The sequence below is a fragment of the Physella acuta genome, unplaced genomic scaffold (genome assembly GCF_028476545.2).
Source record: "Physella acuta isolate Inbredline_101_S28 unplaced genomic scaffold, ASM2847654v3 ptg000969l, whole genome shotgun sequence".
NCBI lineage: Eukaryota > Metazoa > Mollusca > Gastropoda > Physidae > Physella > Physella acuta.
In genome coordinates, this window is record NW_026732486.1 from 399025 (window position 1) to 414610 (window position 15586).

At 34.1% G+C, this 15586-nt stretch overlaps 2 protein-coding genes across 3 annotated transcripts in view; one reads left to right on the forward strand and one right to left on the reverse strand.

The window, feature by feature from the left end:
* The window catches only part of LOC131953998 (syntaxin), a 43692-nt gene extending 37062 nt beyond the window's left edge, over nt 1-6630 (reverse strand). For both annotated transcript variants that reach the window (XM_059317459.1, XM_059317458.1), the window contains exon 1: nt 6409-6630. In XM_059317459.1, the coding sequence (XP_059173442.1) occupies nt 6409-6441 (33 nt within the window). In that variant the 5' untranslated portion in view covers nt 6442-6630. The remainder of the gene's footprint in view (nt 1-6408) is intronic.
* Nucleotides 6631-9858: 3228 nt separating this feature from the next.
* LOC131953999 (ubiquitin-conjugating enzyme E2 L3) lies at nt 9859-15365 on the forward strand. Its single transcript, XM_059317460.1, has 4 exons — nt 9859-9954; nt 13382-13486; nt 13698-13884; nt 14042-15365. The coding sequence occupies exons 1-4, from the start codon at nt 9883-9885 to the stop codon at nt 14194-14196; spliced, it is 519 nt and encodes a 172-aa protein (XP_059173443.1). The 5' UTR covers nt 9859-9882; the 3' UTR covers nt 14197-15365.
* Nucleotides 15366-15586: the final 221 nt, after the last annotated feature.

Genomic DNA, 15586 nt, shown 5'->3' on the forward strand with positions numbered 1-15586 from the left:
AAATTCACTATTGATGTGCTGATATCTGAAAGATAATCTAAGATGAAGCTAGAGGCTTATTTTATTGGATGTGCCTATAGTTTTATACTGGCAGATGGATGGAGTAGATATGTGGCTCAGGGTGACTCATGCTTAAGATTAGTTGGGGGAAAAATTGATAAACCATTTAGATACCCTCAAGTCTAAACTTTCAGATCATAATAAAAAAAATGAAATTAGCAATACTATCACAGCAGAATACCAGGTGGATGGTGATAAAAATAATCAAGTGTTTTATTTCAGTATATTAACATAGTGACCAACAGGTTATAGTGTTTGTTTCCCCCCCCCCCCCCCCAGGTTTGAGACTGAAGCCTAATACTATTAAGTAGTAAGACCACATCAAGTTCAAAATCTTTTGTTTTTCAAATGACAGTGGCAAGTAGATAAAACAATAGGCATAGTGAATCATAGAATCAATTTCATATAGGCTGAGTAATTTAGCTCAGACTTAAGCCTTAAGGTTTGTGTTTTATAAGCAAAGATTGGTAGAATCACTACTTGATTAAAATCGTTGATTTGTCATTTCATTTTAGACTAATGGACTCTTAGATAACTAGATTCTAAATTTAGATCTAACTGCACTATATGCAAGAAATGTGTAGCTACCACCTTCATAGAATTACTTTACTATTTAAGCCTGTAGATTTGCAGTAGGCTAGTTAGCCATCAATTACATCTAGATTGTATTTACAATGACTGTGTCTTGACAAACTAAGAGATGGAAATTTCTGAAAAAACTGTCTAAAAAATAAACATGAGGACAATGGGAGGCCGAGCTAGTTGGACTCTTTGAAGAAATATGCAAGGTGCTTATATCCTCTCACATCCTGTTGAGGTTTACTAAATTTAGCTCCTATTTACAGGCATAGAGTAACTGTGCCTACCTCGATCATGCCCCAAGCTAGAACACTTTCACTTTAAATAGTAGTAGCGCTGTTTTCTGGAGTATATCCATCCTTAACTTCAGTGTCAAAATTTGCTGCATTCAATAGCCAATAGAGGGATATGAGTAATTGCAAGTAACACAGTGCCAGCAGCCATTTTTATGTCATACTGATGGCCTGAGACTCGTCCCAGCTTAGAGCCTTTTTCAAACAATTTTAGGTGTATTTTATAATAAACTAAGTGAAATTGTATATGAAATGCCTGAAAGCATCTCAAACAATTTTAGGTGTATTTTATAATAAACTAAGTGAAATTGTATATGAAATGCCTGAAAGCATTTCAAACAATTTTAGGTGTATTTTATAATAAACTAAGTGAAATTGTATATGAAATGCCTGAGAGAGTTTATATTCTAATCTGTTACCTTGACCAGAAATATTTTTTTTAGAGAGGAGCTTTGGGTTAGGCTGAAAATTTTCAGTCAAATACTCTTCAACATCTACAGTTAGGGTGCAGAATAAGATTTTTAAACTTCATTATTGTCCAAGATTACTTTAACAATTAGAAACTACATTTATTTACACTTAATTTGATACCATTTATATTTATCAAGTTTAATTGGTAGCCTAGAAAATGATTTGTGAAAAAACATGTTTGTTTGAAATTGGCTATGATGATATGATTGATACTCAGTTACACCTTGGGTTAGTTAATAAGGGGTGTTGTGACGCGATTGACCGTTCACTGCCGTTTAGCAACATTTGTTCCCATTCAAATACACAGAGGACAAAATGGGCTGGCAATATTCTCAGTGATTAAACAAAAAATGTGCAAAAGGCAAGTTTGCATCAATCACTAATTGTCCATTGTTTAAAATAGATCAGTATCGTTAAATAATATGAAAAAATAACGATTATATGTTATACTTCTAAAATGACCATGAAACATTGTGAAAAAATGGAATTACAGTATTGTTTTCTGCAGCCATCATTACCATGACGACGGTAAAAAAAAGTAGGTCAATTGACAGGCTACCTATAGTAAACTACAATTGAATTATCATTAAAGCACTTTTTGCAGGGAAAGTGTCTCTTCTTTTTTATTTTCATTCCTATAAATTATATTACACAGGACCCTTTTGCAAGCTTTTAATAATTACTTAATTAACTATGTACGCTTGTTTGTTAAAATATGTAAGAGAGATCTTGTTTTATTTTTAAAATGTGCACACAGACACAAAACAACGATTATAAAATGTTAAGAATCTATATATATATAATTCTCTTCTGGGAGCCGTTCGAAAACAAGCTGCAAGCGCGCCTTACAGTCCCCTCTCTTCCTCTCTATCGCTACCACCCCCACCCACCCAGTCACATGGGCTGGTGAGCTGTGGTTCACGCTGTTTACATTTTACAATCACAGAGACGGGTTTGGTGACGGCTATTAAGGACAGATAATTTAGTTTGAAAAGATTTTAAACACAGAGGAGGTAACTAAGAAAGAGGAGGCTGCTTTCACGGGGGGGGGGGGGGGGGGGGGGGGGGGGGGTGAGGGGGGGTTTAGTGTTTTTAAGCAAATATTTTTAGGGGTAGTATTGGTACTGTCGAATTCACAAATTATGAATTACTGAAAGGTAGAAAAAACAACAACTAAATAGCGGCGTATGATATGCAGCGGGTCGGCTCGTATAACTATAGTGTTATTCAGTTAATTTAGCTACCAAAAAAGTGAAAACATATATCTATACTAGTTGATGAAAGATTGTCCCAGGTGACTCAAATATGTTTTAAAGTTGGGACCGGCAGGTTGATTTTTTATGAAAGATATTAAATAGTTATAAAGTTTAAATGAAAAGTGAATTAAATGCACATCCGTATTCTTCAGTAACACGTACCATGGGTTACCAGTCAGGGGGGATAATTTACACCTTATTTGGCGCTGCCCGTGGGACCGCAACTGTTTTTTTTTTGCATGCTCTTTGGTGAGCAATGTTTCCCTGTGTTACCTGAACTAGAGTGATGTATATAGACTTAATGAAGGTATTAATGTGATTTTGTAATACTTCTGTTTATATTATCACATTAGTGCCACATGTTGGGTACTAGATATTTGAAGTTAATTATATTTATGATACATATTGTCGTTTGTATTGTTATACTAACTGTAATAATTCTAATGTATTTTATGACGTGGCTGCTAGTTTGGTGAATATACACGTGGTTGTATATTCAAAATGTAATCAATTTTTGTTTACATTATTTTAGGGCAATATGTACTTGCAATTATACTGGAAATTGTAATTCTCTGTACACAATCAATAAGCTGATCCAGAAACAAGAAGCATCATTGTTTTTGTTATCTCTCAGGGTCAGCCAGTGGGTGACCATCACACCATATCCCGACAGAGGCAGTGTTACACTCCATTGACTGAAGAGTATTTGCAATTTTTTTTCTTTTCATTTAATGCCAAATAATAACAAAACTAGAAGCCAAAAAGTGGTAGCTAGTGTCAGGTGTTTGAGGTTGGTACAGTTACCTCCACATACTTTTAGAGTTTTTTAACACAAGTTTTGTATTATTTCCTAGAGCCTTTTGATATTTTTTACTAAATGTTTCAAGTGCTGCATGAGAGAATTGATAGTATTTATATGAGATAGTATGGTGGGTATCAAGAAGGTTTCGGGTTCAGAACCTGTTAGAAATATGGTGGTTTTTTTTTTATTTGTCATTATTGCAAATGGCATTAATAATTTTTTTTTACTGCATTAGGCCTATATCTTTCTTCATGTTTGGGATTAGGGTTTTGTTTAGGGGTCTGCCCCCCAGTTCAACCCCCAGGCAGATGAGGCTTGATAGCTGGGGACAGCAAGTTGAGCAACCCATCTAGAAGAGACAACTTCAACACTGCTGCGTTGCAGTTTGTTCTTGGTTGGACAAATGCTAAGGAAGCAAATCCAAGAAAAGAAGGCTGAAATTACGTTAACAGACCATATGCCATAATATGGTGCATAATATGTAGACACATAATACTTAATTGTGTTGAGGAAATTCAGGGTTAATTGCTTATACCAGTCTCCGGGATTTGACTACATCCGGCATCGGCCAATGAAATACGCGCTTTCTAAGCGTTTTGGTAAGGCGTGACGTCATCAGCGCGGTGTGTCAAAACTGCGGTTTTGAAGCCTAAATTTAATTTATAGTTCAAATCGCAACGCGTTTTTTCAAAATGAGGGAAAAATGACCCTTTTTAAAAATGGAGATAGTCGTTTTTTTCAATGATGACGCCACAAAATCTCAAAATATTGCCGTCCGAAAAAGCAATCATTGTTAAATATTTGCCTTTTCGTGCATTAATATTTTGTCAAGTCTACCAAAACGCTTATAAAGTGCGTGTTTCATCGGCCGATGCCGAAAGTATGTAAATAATACAAAGAAAACAGACAATAAATTTATTTTGATCATATTTTATTGCGTATTGTAGTAAAGCAAGCAAACAAAGTTGTCAACAGCACACCGCAGAGAGTTGCGCGGCACGTGTTCCAAATTAGGTCAAAGCACGGATCTAGGCTAGCCCGCGCAGCTAAATGCCAAAATATAATTTCTTAACGTAAAGTACGGTAAAGCGACAAAGCAACGTTAACTTTATAGACACGGGTGTTAAATGGCTGTCCCTGTAGGGTTTTAAATTTGCATTATCTAGAACGTGGGGATATTGGTAGATCTGTTATTTATTTTCAACTGTAACCGATCGATGGCTAAGTGGTCAAGGCGGGAAAATGAGGTCACGTGATGTCTCAAAAGTTTAGATGGACACCCGACATCTAAATCTAGTATTTCGATGAAAAGCGGCTTAGCGGCTGAATTTATTGATTAAACGCTTTGATGGAGGTATAGATAATAGATAATTAATAAAAAGAAAAAAAATATCCTACTTACAAAATACGACATCATATCCATGCAGAAAAAATTATTCCAACGCCATTTATGAATATTAATTAGATCTGCAATTTTATCACCACATGACCCTCGAAGGCTCAGACGTGTAGGTCTAGGGCTCTAGGTGTAACACACATTCGGCCCGGGATGTTAATAGTAATAATATATTTTATTGGTTTGGGGCCTATGCCTAATTAGTTGGCCCTGACATAAGGATAACCTATTTAAAATATTATTTGTAAATGAAAGTGGGTAAGGGTTAAGAAAATGTGAACACATTTTGTTTTATGTATGGCTATACGTTTAACAAGAAACATGTTTGAAAAGGAGGGCATTTATTTTTAAAATTTGATAAGTGCTGTGTGTTTTTTATTCTCACCTACTTAAAGTGACGTAAGCAAATTTGCATATGGCCTTGACCTTGTACTGCTTTGTAAAGATTCTCAAGCACCAAAAAAGGCCTGATTTATGTTATTAATACGAAAAAAGAAAATACATGGACATATTTATAACCACGATTATCTACGCGGTCAAACGATTTTTGTTACATTTTATTGGGATTGGAATTTAATAATCAATATACACGCAGTGGTCATGGAAAGTTTAAAAGATGTCACTTTTTTGACGAAGTTTACCTCCTCCTCCCCACAGTTTACAATAAAAATAGCGACCCCCCCACCCCCCGTCTCTGAAATGTGACGATGTTTATGGACGATTCCTATGTCCCACGTAGAAGGGGGGGGGGGGGGAATTAGTAAAATATATGTATGTTCTATAAAGTATTATAGATCGTTGTCTATTATGTTCGGGTCGGGGAGGGGTGGTAGGCTGTTTAAAAAATAATACTGTTTACAAATATCTCAGACCTGGCCACGCTTGGTGTGGGGGGGGGGGGGGGGGGGGGGTGTATCCAACCCCCCCCCCCCCCCCCACAAAGTACAGAATAAAAATTACCCCTCCCCCCCCCCCACAAAGTACAGAATAAAAATTAAATGTTGACCATTGTAAATAATCACTGGATTAACATAATTAATTAATTTGGTCATGATAATATTTAAGTTTAAGAAGTCTTTTCAAGACAAAAAAAAACTTTAAAAAAAAACACACCTTATAATATAAACGAACCCACAAGTGCATTAACGAAGTAATTAGCATAATTAACATATTGTAATTAAGCTAATTAATTAATTAGCACTAATGATAATGAAGGGAGATAGTTTTTTTTTGTTATGGCACCTCTCCAAATCTTATTATTTTCATAATCACTATGCAAAAAGTATTTATGTTACAAAAACTACACATCTCTGTTCTCTCGGTGCCTAGCGCGACCTATTTAGGCCAAAGTGAGTTTGTTTATGTTGACGTTTTATTTTTAGACTTCACGGTACAACGCAGATCATTGGCCGGAAGAACATATTGTCAGACACTGGTATAAGTAATCATCGAAATGAGTGAATCAGTCTCAGCCGCTGGTTGCTGAAAGTGGGCAGGGCCCATAGAAAAACAAGCCATAGAGATTTCCTATTTATTTGTAAGTTAACCTACCGCTTTTAATGCAGCCAATCTATCCTTCGTCATGATGGCATGCAGTTGTTCTGCTTAGGAGTATAGAGGTAAAAATATCCAAATCAAATTAGAGATATCCATTCATTCCAATCTAAAACTAGATCTAGATCCACTCATATCATTGTCTCAATTGTTGTAACAAATCAACACAATTGTAATATTGAGCAGTACGCTCTCCACTTTTTCTGCGCAAGACCGACTGGTGTATTCTTCTTCCGGTGAACGAATAAATTTTTAACAGCGCCATCTATAAGCTTATTAGAAGTTCGACGGCGGCTTCTTTCGATTAAGTTCATTTGTAGAAGTAATAAAAGAAGTCTATGTCTAAGCATCACGTTTTCTTGTTAAAATGTTAATAATAAGTAAGCAGTATCATCCACACACACAATCTATAAAGAGCACCTCATGCAGATTCTTATGTTTCGAGGCAGAATGTCAATAAAATATGAACAACTCATGCGGTGTGACATATGGATCTAGCTAGTGGATTGAGATAGAGTGGTTGCATACTCATTAATCAGCAGACATGACTTTTTTTTTTAAATGCATAAAAACGTTTTAATAGAAAGCTTGAGCTTTTGAGTAATTTCCGTTGAGTGGAAGTAGTAATTTACGCTATTTTCGAATATGAATTTATAAAGTACTAATGTTCCGCACTATTATACAACTATTGTTTGCCGTTCACTTGGTGAGCAATTTTTTTTTTCTACCAGATTCTATTCTATTTTTAAAAGTTAAAGTAATTTAAAAAAAAAAAAGGATTTTGCATTATAAAAAAGCAATGTTAGAAAACGAATTTTAGACTTTATTTCGCGTTTTAGAAAACTGTTTTAATAAATTGTAATAGGAATTGATTAAAATACTCTATGTTGACAGAGTTCAGACAAAATTTTGGAAAAAATATCGATGTTTTAAGAAATATTCAATTGCAATTTTGAGGGGGGTTGTAGACTGAGGCGTGACGTCATTTTAGGGGGGGGGGGGGGTCTGGCTTTTTGTGACGGAGGGTAGAGAAGGAGGTAAAAATCGTCAAAAAAAAAAGCGTGACGTCATTTATGGATGAATTGGATGACCCCTTTCCTGTGATCTTGTTTTTTATTAATATAATCAAAGCCTCTTCTTACAAACACAGGAATACCTAAATAAACCCCACACACCCACACACACACATTGTCTTTGAATCAGCTCCAGGGTCTCATTCAGACATTTGTTCTAGAAAGGGGGGGGGGGGCACAAATTAACGAAAGGGAGGGGAGAGAGTCAATGGTTAAAGTATATATTTTCCATATAAATTTATAAAAGATTTCTCTTTCGTCCCAGAGATGGGGAGGGGGCGTCCACCACCTCATCAGGATGATACATGTTAATCTATTCAAATCTGGGCTGTTTTCGTTCAAACAAAAACATGAGTACATTTCTTTAGGTTAAACTTCGGGGGTCAGAGTTAGGGCATAAATGTTATAGATCCCTATGGAAAGGGAAATAATGTAGACCAAAACAAGATTGAAATAGGCTCTCGTCAAACCTCTCAAAAGAATTACCTCTATGCTTTAAATTATCCATTAGTTTATTAGGATTATAATTGAATTTTTTTATTGGTGTTTTTTTTCCCTTTTTTTACTTTCTCGTATAAACGAAGTATAGAGAAAGTATTGTAATCGTGCAAAAAAATCTCTTGAAATTTTAACAATTTTCACCGTATTACACCTCAGTCCTTCATCACATCCGAAGTATAGAGGACTTATTTTAATCGGACAAAAATTATCAATCCAGATTTATCAAAATTAAGAGGTTTTATGCGTAATCCATTCTGAAAAATTGGGCTTTGCAATCCTGTCCGTATGTCTGTGTGTCTGTCTGTGTGTCTGTGTGTGTGTGTGTGTGTAAACACGATTACTTGAGTACCGTTACAGCTAGGTTGATGACATTTCATATATAAGTATTTTATCAAAATCGTAGATCGTATCAACTTTTGAGCGATTTCCGATAACCGGAAGTGGTACTTTTTCTACTTTGAATTTTTCAAAAGCCTATTACTTGAGTACTATTTCAGATAGGTAAATGAAATTTCACATGTGAGTAAAAGATCTAATTTTCTACCTTCTGTTAAATTTTGAGTAATTTCCGTTGACCCGAAGTAGTAATTTACGCTACTTCCGATTTCTCAAAAAACTAATGTAAATTTTTAAAGTACTAATAATATTGCGCACTATTATGCACTTTTTAATTTGGCGTTCACTTGGTGTGCAATTCTTTTGTCTACGAGATTTTATTCTATTTTTAAAACTTTAAGTATTTAAAATGGATTAAAAATCATGTCTATAGCCCGTTCCCATCCCCTGTTGTTTTATATAAGAATATTCGAGAAAGTTTAGGGGAGATCACTCCCGGTTTATTCTAATTAATGATTATAATTTCAGGAGAGTATCCATGTTTTTGGTGCCAGTTTACAAGGCACAAAATTCGACCATAAATATGAAATTAAAAAAAATAGTGCTCGTGCATCCTTACTTTGACAGTGTTTTTGTGTATAAGGGGGTCATCCATATATGACGTCAAGCTTTTTTAAAACGATTTTTACCTCCCCCCTCCCCTCCGTCACACATTGTTATAAAAAGCCAGACCCCCCCCCCCTCTAAAATGACGTTCACACCTCAGCCTACAACCCCCCCCCCCCCTCAAAATTGCAGTTGAATTTTTCTTAAAATATGATATTTTTCCAAAATCTTGTCTGGACTCTGTCAACATAGAGTATTTTAATCAATTTCTATTACAATATATTATAACAGTTTTCTAAAACGCGAAATAACGACTAAAATTCGTTTTCTAAAATTTCTTTTTTTATAATGCAAAAGTGCGACGTCACACTATCTGACCCCCCCCCCTCATCACACACCGTCACAAAATTACGGACCCCCCTCCCCCCTACGAGTGTGGCGTCATTTATGGATAACCCCTAAAAAAGGCCCTATTACAGAAGTTGTTTAACAGTTTTTATTCTAGAGGTATTAACCTTAAGACGCGTCTTTTTGGGAGCTGAAAACAGAACTCAGATTAGACTCTACTTGGGATCTACAAAAAGAGAGCGGATTAAATTCAGCTCATAAGTGCATACGGACAGTGTTTCTTCCAGAGTTTTTCTCCGGGGGGGGGGGGGGTAGACTTTCTTCGGGGGGTGGGGCTAAGATGTTAGAACATATTTTCAGTAAACATTGCTTTTACAATTAGATCTAGATCTATATCTAGAGGAGTTTTTTTTTTAGTTAGGCCTATAGTGTATTGAAAACTTATTTCTTATAAAGTCTGTAGATCTAAGTCTAGGCTATATCCTCCCCCCCCCCCACAATTTTTCATAACCAACCTGATTATTTTGCTTATATAGTGTGCAATCTGGCAATATTCGTTCTAATATTTGTTACCAAGGAAATTCAACAATTAGTTAACTGCTCTTGAATGAAAATAAATTGTAGGGGGCGTATAAGGTTGAATCCTATGAAAATGGCTGCGACCAGGCGGCTTCAAAAGGTACTTTATTTCAAGTTTCTAAGAAATTTGGATGTTTTTATAATGATATATAATAACGTAACACTAGTTTATTTAGTTCTACAAACACAATGTGCCTCGCATTAAGAGTTAATCTATAATATATTGCTATCATGGGAAACAAAAAATTTCGTGCAGAGATCTAAATTTTACTGATCTGTGAACTAGGGTGAGGGTGAACTGAAGCTGAATTCCAGTTGATCGATTCTTCTCTTTCTTCAATCGTTGGCTCTTCTACCGTTGTCTTCTCTATTATTTTATATTTAGCTAGATCTAACTTATGTAGGCTTATAACTTACTAGTCTGAATAAAATTTAGATTCTAGATCTCTAGGCCTTTCAAATACGTGAGTCATTTTTATTGAGAGTGGACAAACTTTCAGGCCCTTTTGTGAGGTCTTTTGTAACTGAAGTAACTTGTTTTTAACATTTTAGTTTTAGCCTTAAAAGTAAAAGCTTATTTAGATATTCTTGCTAAATCTAAAATTTACTTAATTTTCAATTTAAACATGATCACTGAATAATTTAGGCATCCATATATATTTAATCCATTAGTGGCGCTAGCCGTTAGGTATTAATTTTGAAGGTTTTAGCTCATTTTAGACTAGATTCTAGATCTAGAATCTAGATCTAAATTGTAGTTTGAATTAATAATTAATATTATGAAATTTTAAAATAAAATATTCTGTTATTTTACATAAACCATGTCAAGCCATTACCTTTAATGGCCTTTAACAGACCATTAGAGTTAGAGACCACTTAATTATCTAGCTTACTCAGATGCCAAGAAAAAAAGGATTTAAAAGTTAGACCCTATCCACAATGTAAATATGAAAGCCAAAAACCACATTTTGCCTCCCAGCTGGCATAACAGGACGTTGTGAACTTGTGTACACAGGTTTTAAAATGCTGCCACGGTAATTGTGTAAACATACATAGGTTATTTTACTCACAGAAAAAACCCAAAAAAAACAACTTGTTAATAATAAACCTAAATCTAGCTATTTACTAAATTGGTAAAGGAAAATATAGGCCTACATTACAAATTCTACTCTAGATGTTATTAATACCATAGGCCCTAATAAATATTTTTATTTGAAATTCTAATTTTAAATATGGGAAGACAATATTGAATATTCAAACTTAAAATAATATGATAGTTATGATAGTCTATAAAAAAATACAGTTCGTAGACGTGAAGCTCCGAGTTTGAACCCGGGGTTAGTGTCTTTTTTACATTTAATTTTTTTCATATTGAAAACATGATGTGTGATTTTTTAAAAATACAATTTCAAAACATCGTCACTTGCGTGATCGCTTGCTTACGTTTACTATCCCGTGGGTGAAAAATGACCACCACGGTCGTTAGGGTCACTGTGAGTTCAGCAGTACACGTCATAGAGAGAGCACAAGTTCACGAGATGCTCGGTGTCTTCACTTCTCTCCCCCCCCCCCCTGCATTTAGCCAAATTGAAAAACAGACCTTCTTTGCTAATTCTTGTTATTTTTTTAAGTTCACATAGGCTTAATAATATAGACTTATATCTATATAATCTACTATCACGCATGCTAGATAGCTGTAAAAACAATTTACTAAAGAGCAGTTTGATTTAGCATCTATCTAAATCAAACTGCTCTTTAGTAAATTGTTTCAGGAAAATAGTCCTAAATCTACTAGGACTATTTTCCTGATACCTTTTTTTTATATCCCGTGCTACCTAGGGTAAAGATTTAGCATAATGCGGAGCGAAGCACGCAATTTGCGGCCTAAACTAGTTAATACATTTTTAAAATTATAACAGAGTAGAGGAGAATGGATACAAAGCTAAGACTATTTTTAAAACTTAACTTTTTTTTTGTCTACACAAAAGGCACATGTTAATTTAAAACTCCTATAAGATAAAGCAAATGTAGTAAGGTGAAGTAATTTAAATATTCTATTTCAACTAGATCTATCTTGATAAAATCTGTCACGAAAAAAAAATGATACAAGCTCTCCAACCTGTACTTATACCAATTGTAATTTTAACAGACAAAAATAATGCTTGTGTAAAAAAAAATTAACTAGATCTAGGCCTAGCTATAAAAAAAAAAAATTAAACACTAAAAATGCCAGTAAACAGATTATAGCGGCAAAAGAAAAGTTGAACGAGCATTGTTTAAAATACGCAGCAATGGCAAAGGCTAACGGCCGATCAATAAAGTCTAAAAATCGCCTAGCTCTGAAAAAGGCCACTGAAAAAGCATTGATAGAAATACTATACAGTATTTCATACAAATTAAATAGACGAATAGGCCACGCAGCGTTGACGAGGATAACCACCGGTCACGAATTAAATTCAATGCAGCTGCAGTCGGCCCAGAGTGAAGAAAAAAATCAATATACTAATAAAATTACTAATACAATAATAATGTCCATAATTTTAGACTTTACAATTCATTCCTCAAAAAACAAAAACTAGTTGTTTCTGTCAGGCAACTAGCGTAACGATACTAAAAATCTTGATATACAATGTGAGACTATGGTCCACCACTCAATGTCAACAAGTGCATATGAACACAAACAGAATTACTGAGACGCATAGACTATTTTAAAAAATATGTCCACTAAAACTAAAACATTTATTCCCTTATACCATCACTTTTCTCTATCCCAATGTATTGTTACTGGGTGAAAGAAAATCAAGACTAACATTCTAGTAACTTCCTAAAAATGGTTTTCTTGATTTTTTGTAGGCCTTGAACAGTAGAGTGTGTTCACTGGGATGAATAAAAACTTAAAAAAAAACAACTTACTGAACACCATTGATATTTTAATGTGTACAAGCTTCTATATAAAAATGGTTGCTTGTACTAAGTATGACAGAAGTAATTGCAATTTTTGTTTTTCAACAAATAAAAATTGAATTTTTTCAAGAAGTACATAAGCTGAATAGCCAACTCGATTTGTTCATAACTTAATAGCTGCACAATAATAATTGCACTTACAGAGACAACTAGAAAACAAATTATTACAAGATACCCACCACTGGTGAAGAAAAATGGACTCACTTGTTTATTTTTTAGTAACAGCAAGCCACTGTTACCATAATTTTTTATTATTGCATAAATCCACTAAAGTCAAATATATTGGACCCCTCCCCCTTCCATCGCTGTGAATGTCATAAATAAGTGCTCCCATAATTGTAACAATAAAATACTTATCTATTAAACTTAAACTTATTAGAGCATGTTATTTTAAAAATGTATTTTGCTTTCTATTTAAAATACACCAATGAAATATTAGTGCAGACAAGCAGTGCCATAGTAAAACAAACAGCTATGCTATTAAACATTTCTATAAATATTTTTTACTTGATAAAATTTATATTTCACATTAATATTTGCATATTTTTAAAATGATCCATCAGGAACTAGGGGACCTAAAATCACCAAGTTCTGTTCTCAAGAAATCTTTTCGAGACATATGTGTAGATGAGTCTAATATACTCCTGTGGCATGGATTAATAGTTCCAGTTTGTACTATTTTTTATGAGTTCTAAAATTGTTCTAAAATATGATAACATGCTTTTAATTCTCTTATAAAATCGTAATTTTAAGTAGTTTTTTGACTGTAAGAGAATTTTATTAGAAGCTACATAACTTTTCCTCTTATTCTTATTTAAAAATGCATTCCTATAGAGTGAAAACCGTTGTTCCATGCCTTTAAATGTATTTTTCCCCCAGGAAAATCCTCCGTATAATAAAGGGGCTTTCAAAATAGAAATTGCATTTCCTGCTGAATATCCATTCAAACCACCCAAAGTGATTTTCAAGACAAAAATTTATCATCCTAACATTGATGAAAAAGGCCAAGTGTGTCTACCTATCATTAATGCAGAAAACTGGAAGCCAGCTACAAAAACAGACCAAGGTGAGTCCTTCTAGCTTTTGTTGGCTGAAGGTATGCAGTACAAATACATCATTTTCTCAACACTGATTTTTTGTATTTTTGGGTTTGGGAATGTTTATTAGTTAAGATTTAAAGTAAGTACTAGATAAGGTAAAGACCAATATTTGACTATTTTCAGTGGTGAGTTCTCTGATTGCTTTAATCAACGACCCTGAACCAGAACATCCTCTCAGAGCAGATCTAGCAGAAGAATATACCAAGGACAGGAAAAAGTTTATGAAAAATGCTGAAGAGCACACAAAAAAGTTTAGTGAAAAAAGACCAGCTGATTAGTAATTCCTCAATGCCAGTTGTAAAATCCAGCCAACTTTTAAAGTATGACAAAATGCTTTTGGACTGAAACATTGATTATGGTGATGTACATTTTCCCTTGAGCTTTCTCCTAAGAAACTATCTACTGATGAGACCAAGTTGTGTAGAAGAATTGTGTGCAGTCCAGCTGAGTTGATTCAGATGAACATGTAGTATTGTATAAGGCACTGGCACATTTACTGCTTTAATCTCTTTATGTCTGACCGACCATTTCATTGTTTTACTCATTTCAATTGTGACTTCTCAGGACCCAAGACGTTGGTAGCTATTTCATGCCTTCAGAGAAAATAAGTTCTAATCATATATTTTGTTTAGCATCTCTCATTTAGTTTCATAGAAATGAAAATGGTTTACATTTAATGGACTGCCAATTTAGATGTTACAGACATTATTTTATATATTTTACACTAAATAGTTTTTAGCATTAAGACTAGCTCTACAATCAACAATAATGGGTGTCTATTGTGTTCAAGCTTATTTTTCTTAATTTGTAGCTGAACTTTATTAATAAAACCTAACTTCAACTGAGAAAATCACTACGCCTAATTATACATTTTTTCCAGCTTAAAAAAATTTTAGTTACCTTTTGGTTGCTTTGTAATAGGTTGCTTTTTAAATTGTGTTGTTCTTTGTTTAAATATTGTGACTGCTGTATTGGAAATCATTTTTATCAGATTTACAGTACCGGAGTACTGTTAATTATCAACCTTAGTTTTGTTTCTTGAAAACTATCTGAATAATATAAAGGATGGAAGTAAAATATGAGACCCTTTCTTTCGAATAGCATGTCTTGTTTCAACTCACTAGCAAGCATTTTTTTCTAGTTATTTTGTGACTTCTCTTAGTCCACTTGTTCGAGCTTGTTTTTTTAACGTAAATGGTTTCACCAGTGTTTAAACAATATGGTAAACATATTGTCTGTCAGCTTGGCTGTCAACAGGGGAAAGGCATGTATGACTGCATTCTTGTCATTGTTATTCTGTTGTGCATGTGAGGTGAATATCTCTGAGGTGTGCTTTAGCCCAGGTAACGCCTTAATGAATGTCCTAACCATTTTCATGTTACATGTACAGTTTTTAGATTGTTATTTAAATGTTTATTTATATACGTAATAAACTTGAACTTGCTGCTTAATATAATCCTACATAATCTATTAGGAACAATAGAAAAGAAGATATTTTACAAACTCATTTTGGCATCATTCAACAAATACCCATTAATTTATTTTCTGTTTTTTTTTTTTGGTTTTGTTATGAAAGTTATTTTTGTTAGGCAATTGGCAGTGATTGGAACTGTGGTTTGTTTCACTGTTGTGATAGGAGAAATTTTTCCATTGGGTTAAGTTTTGGTA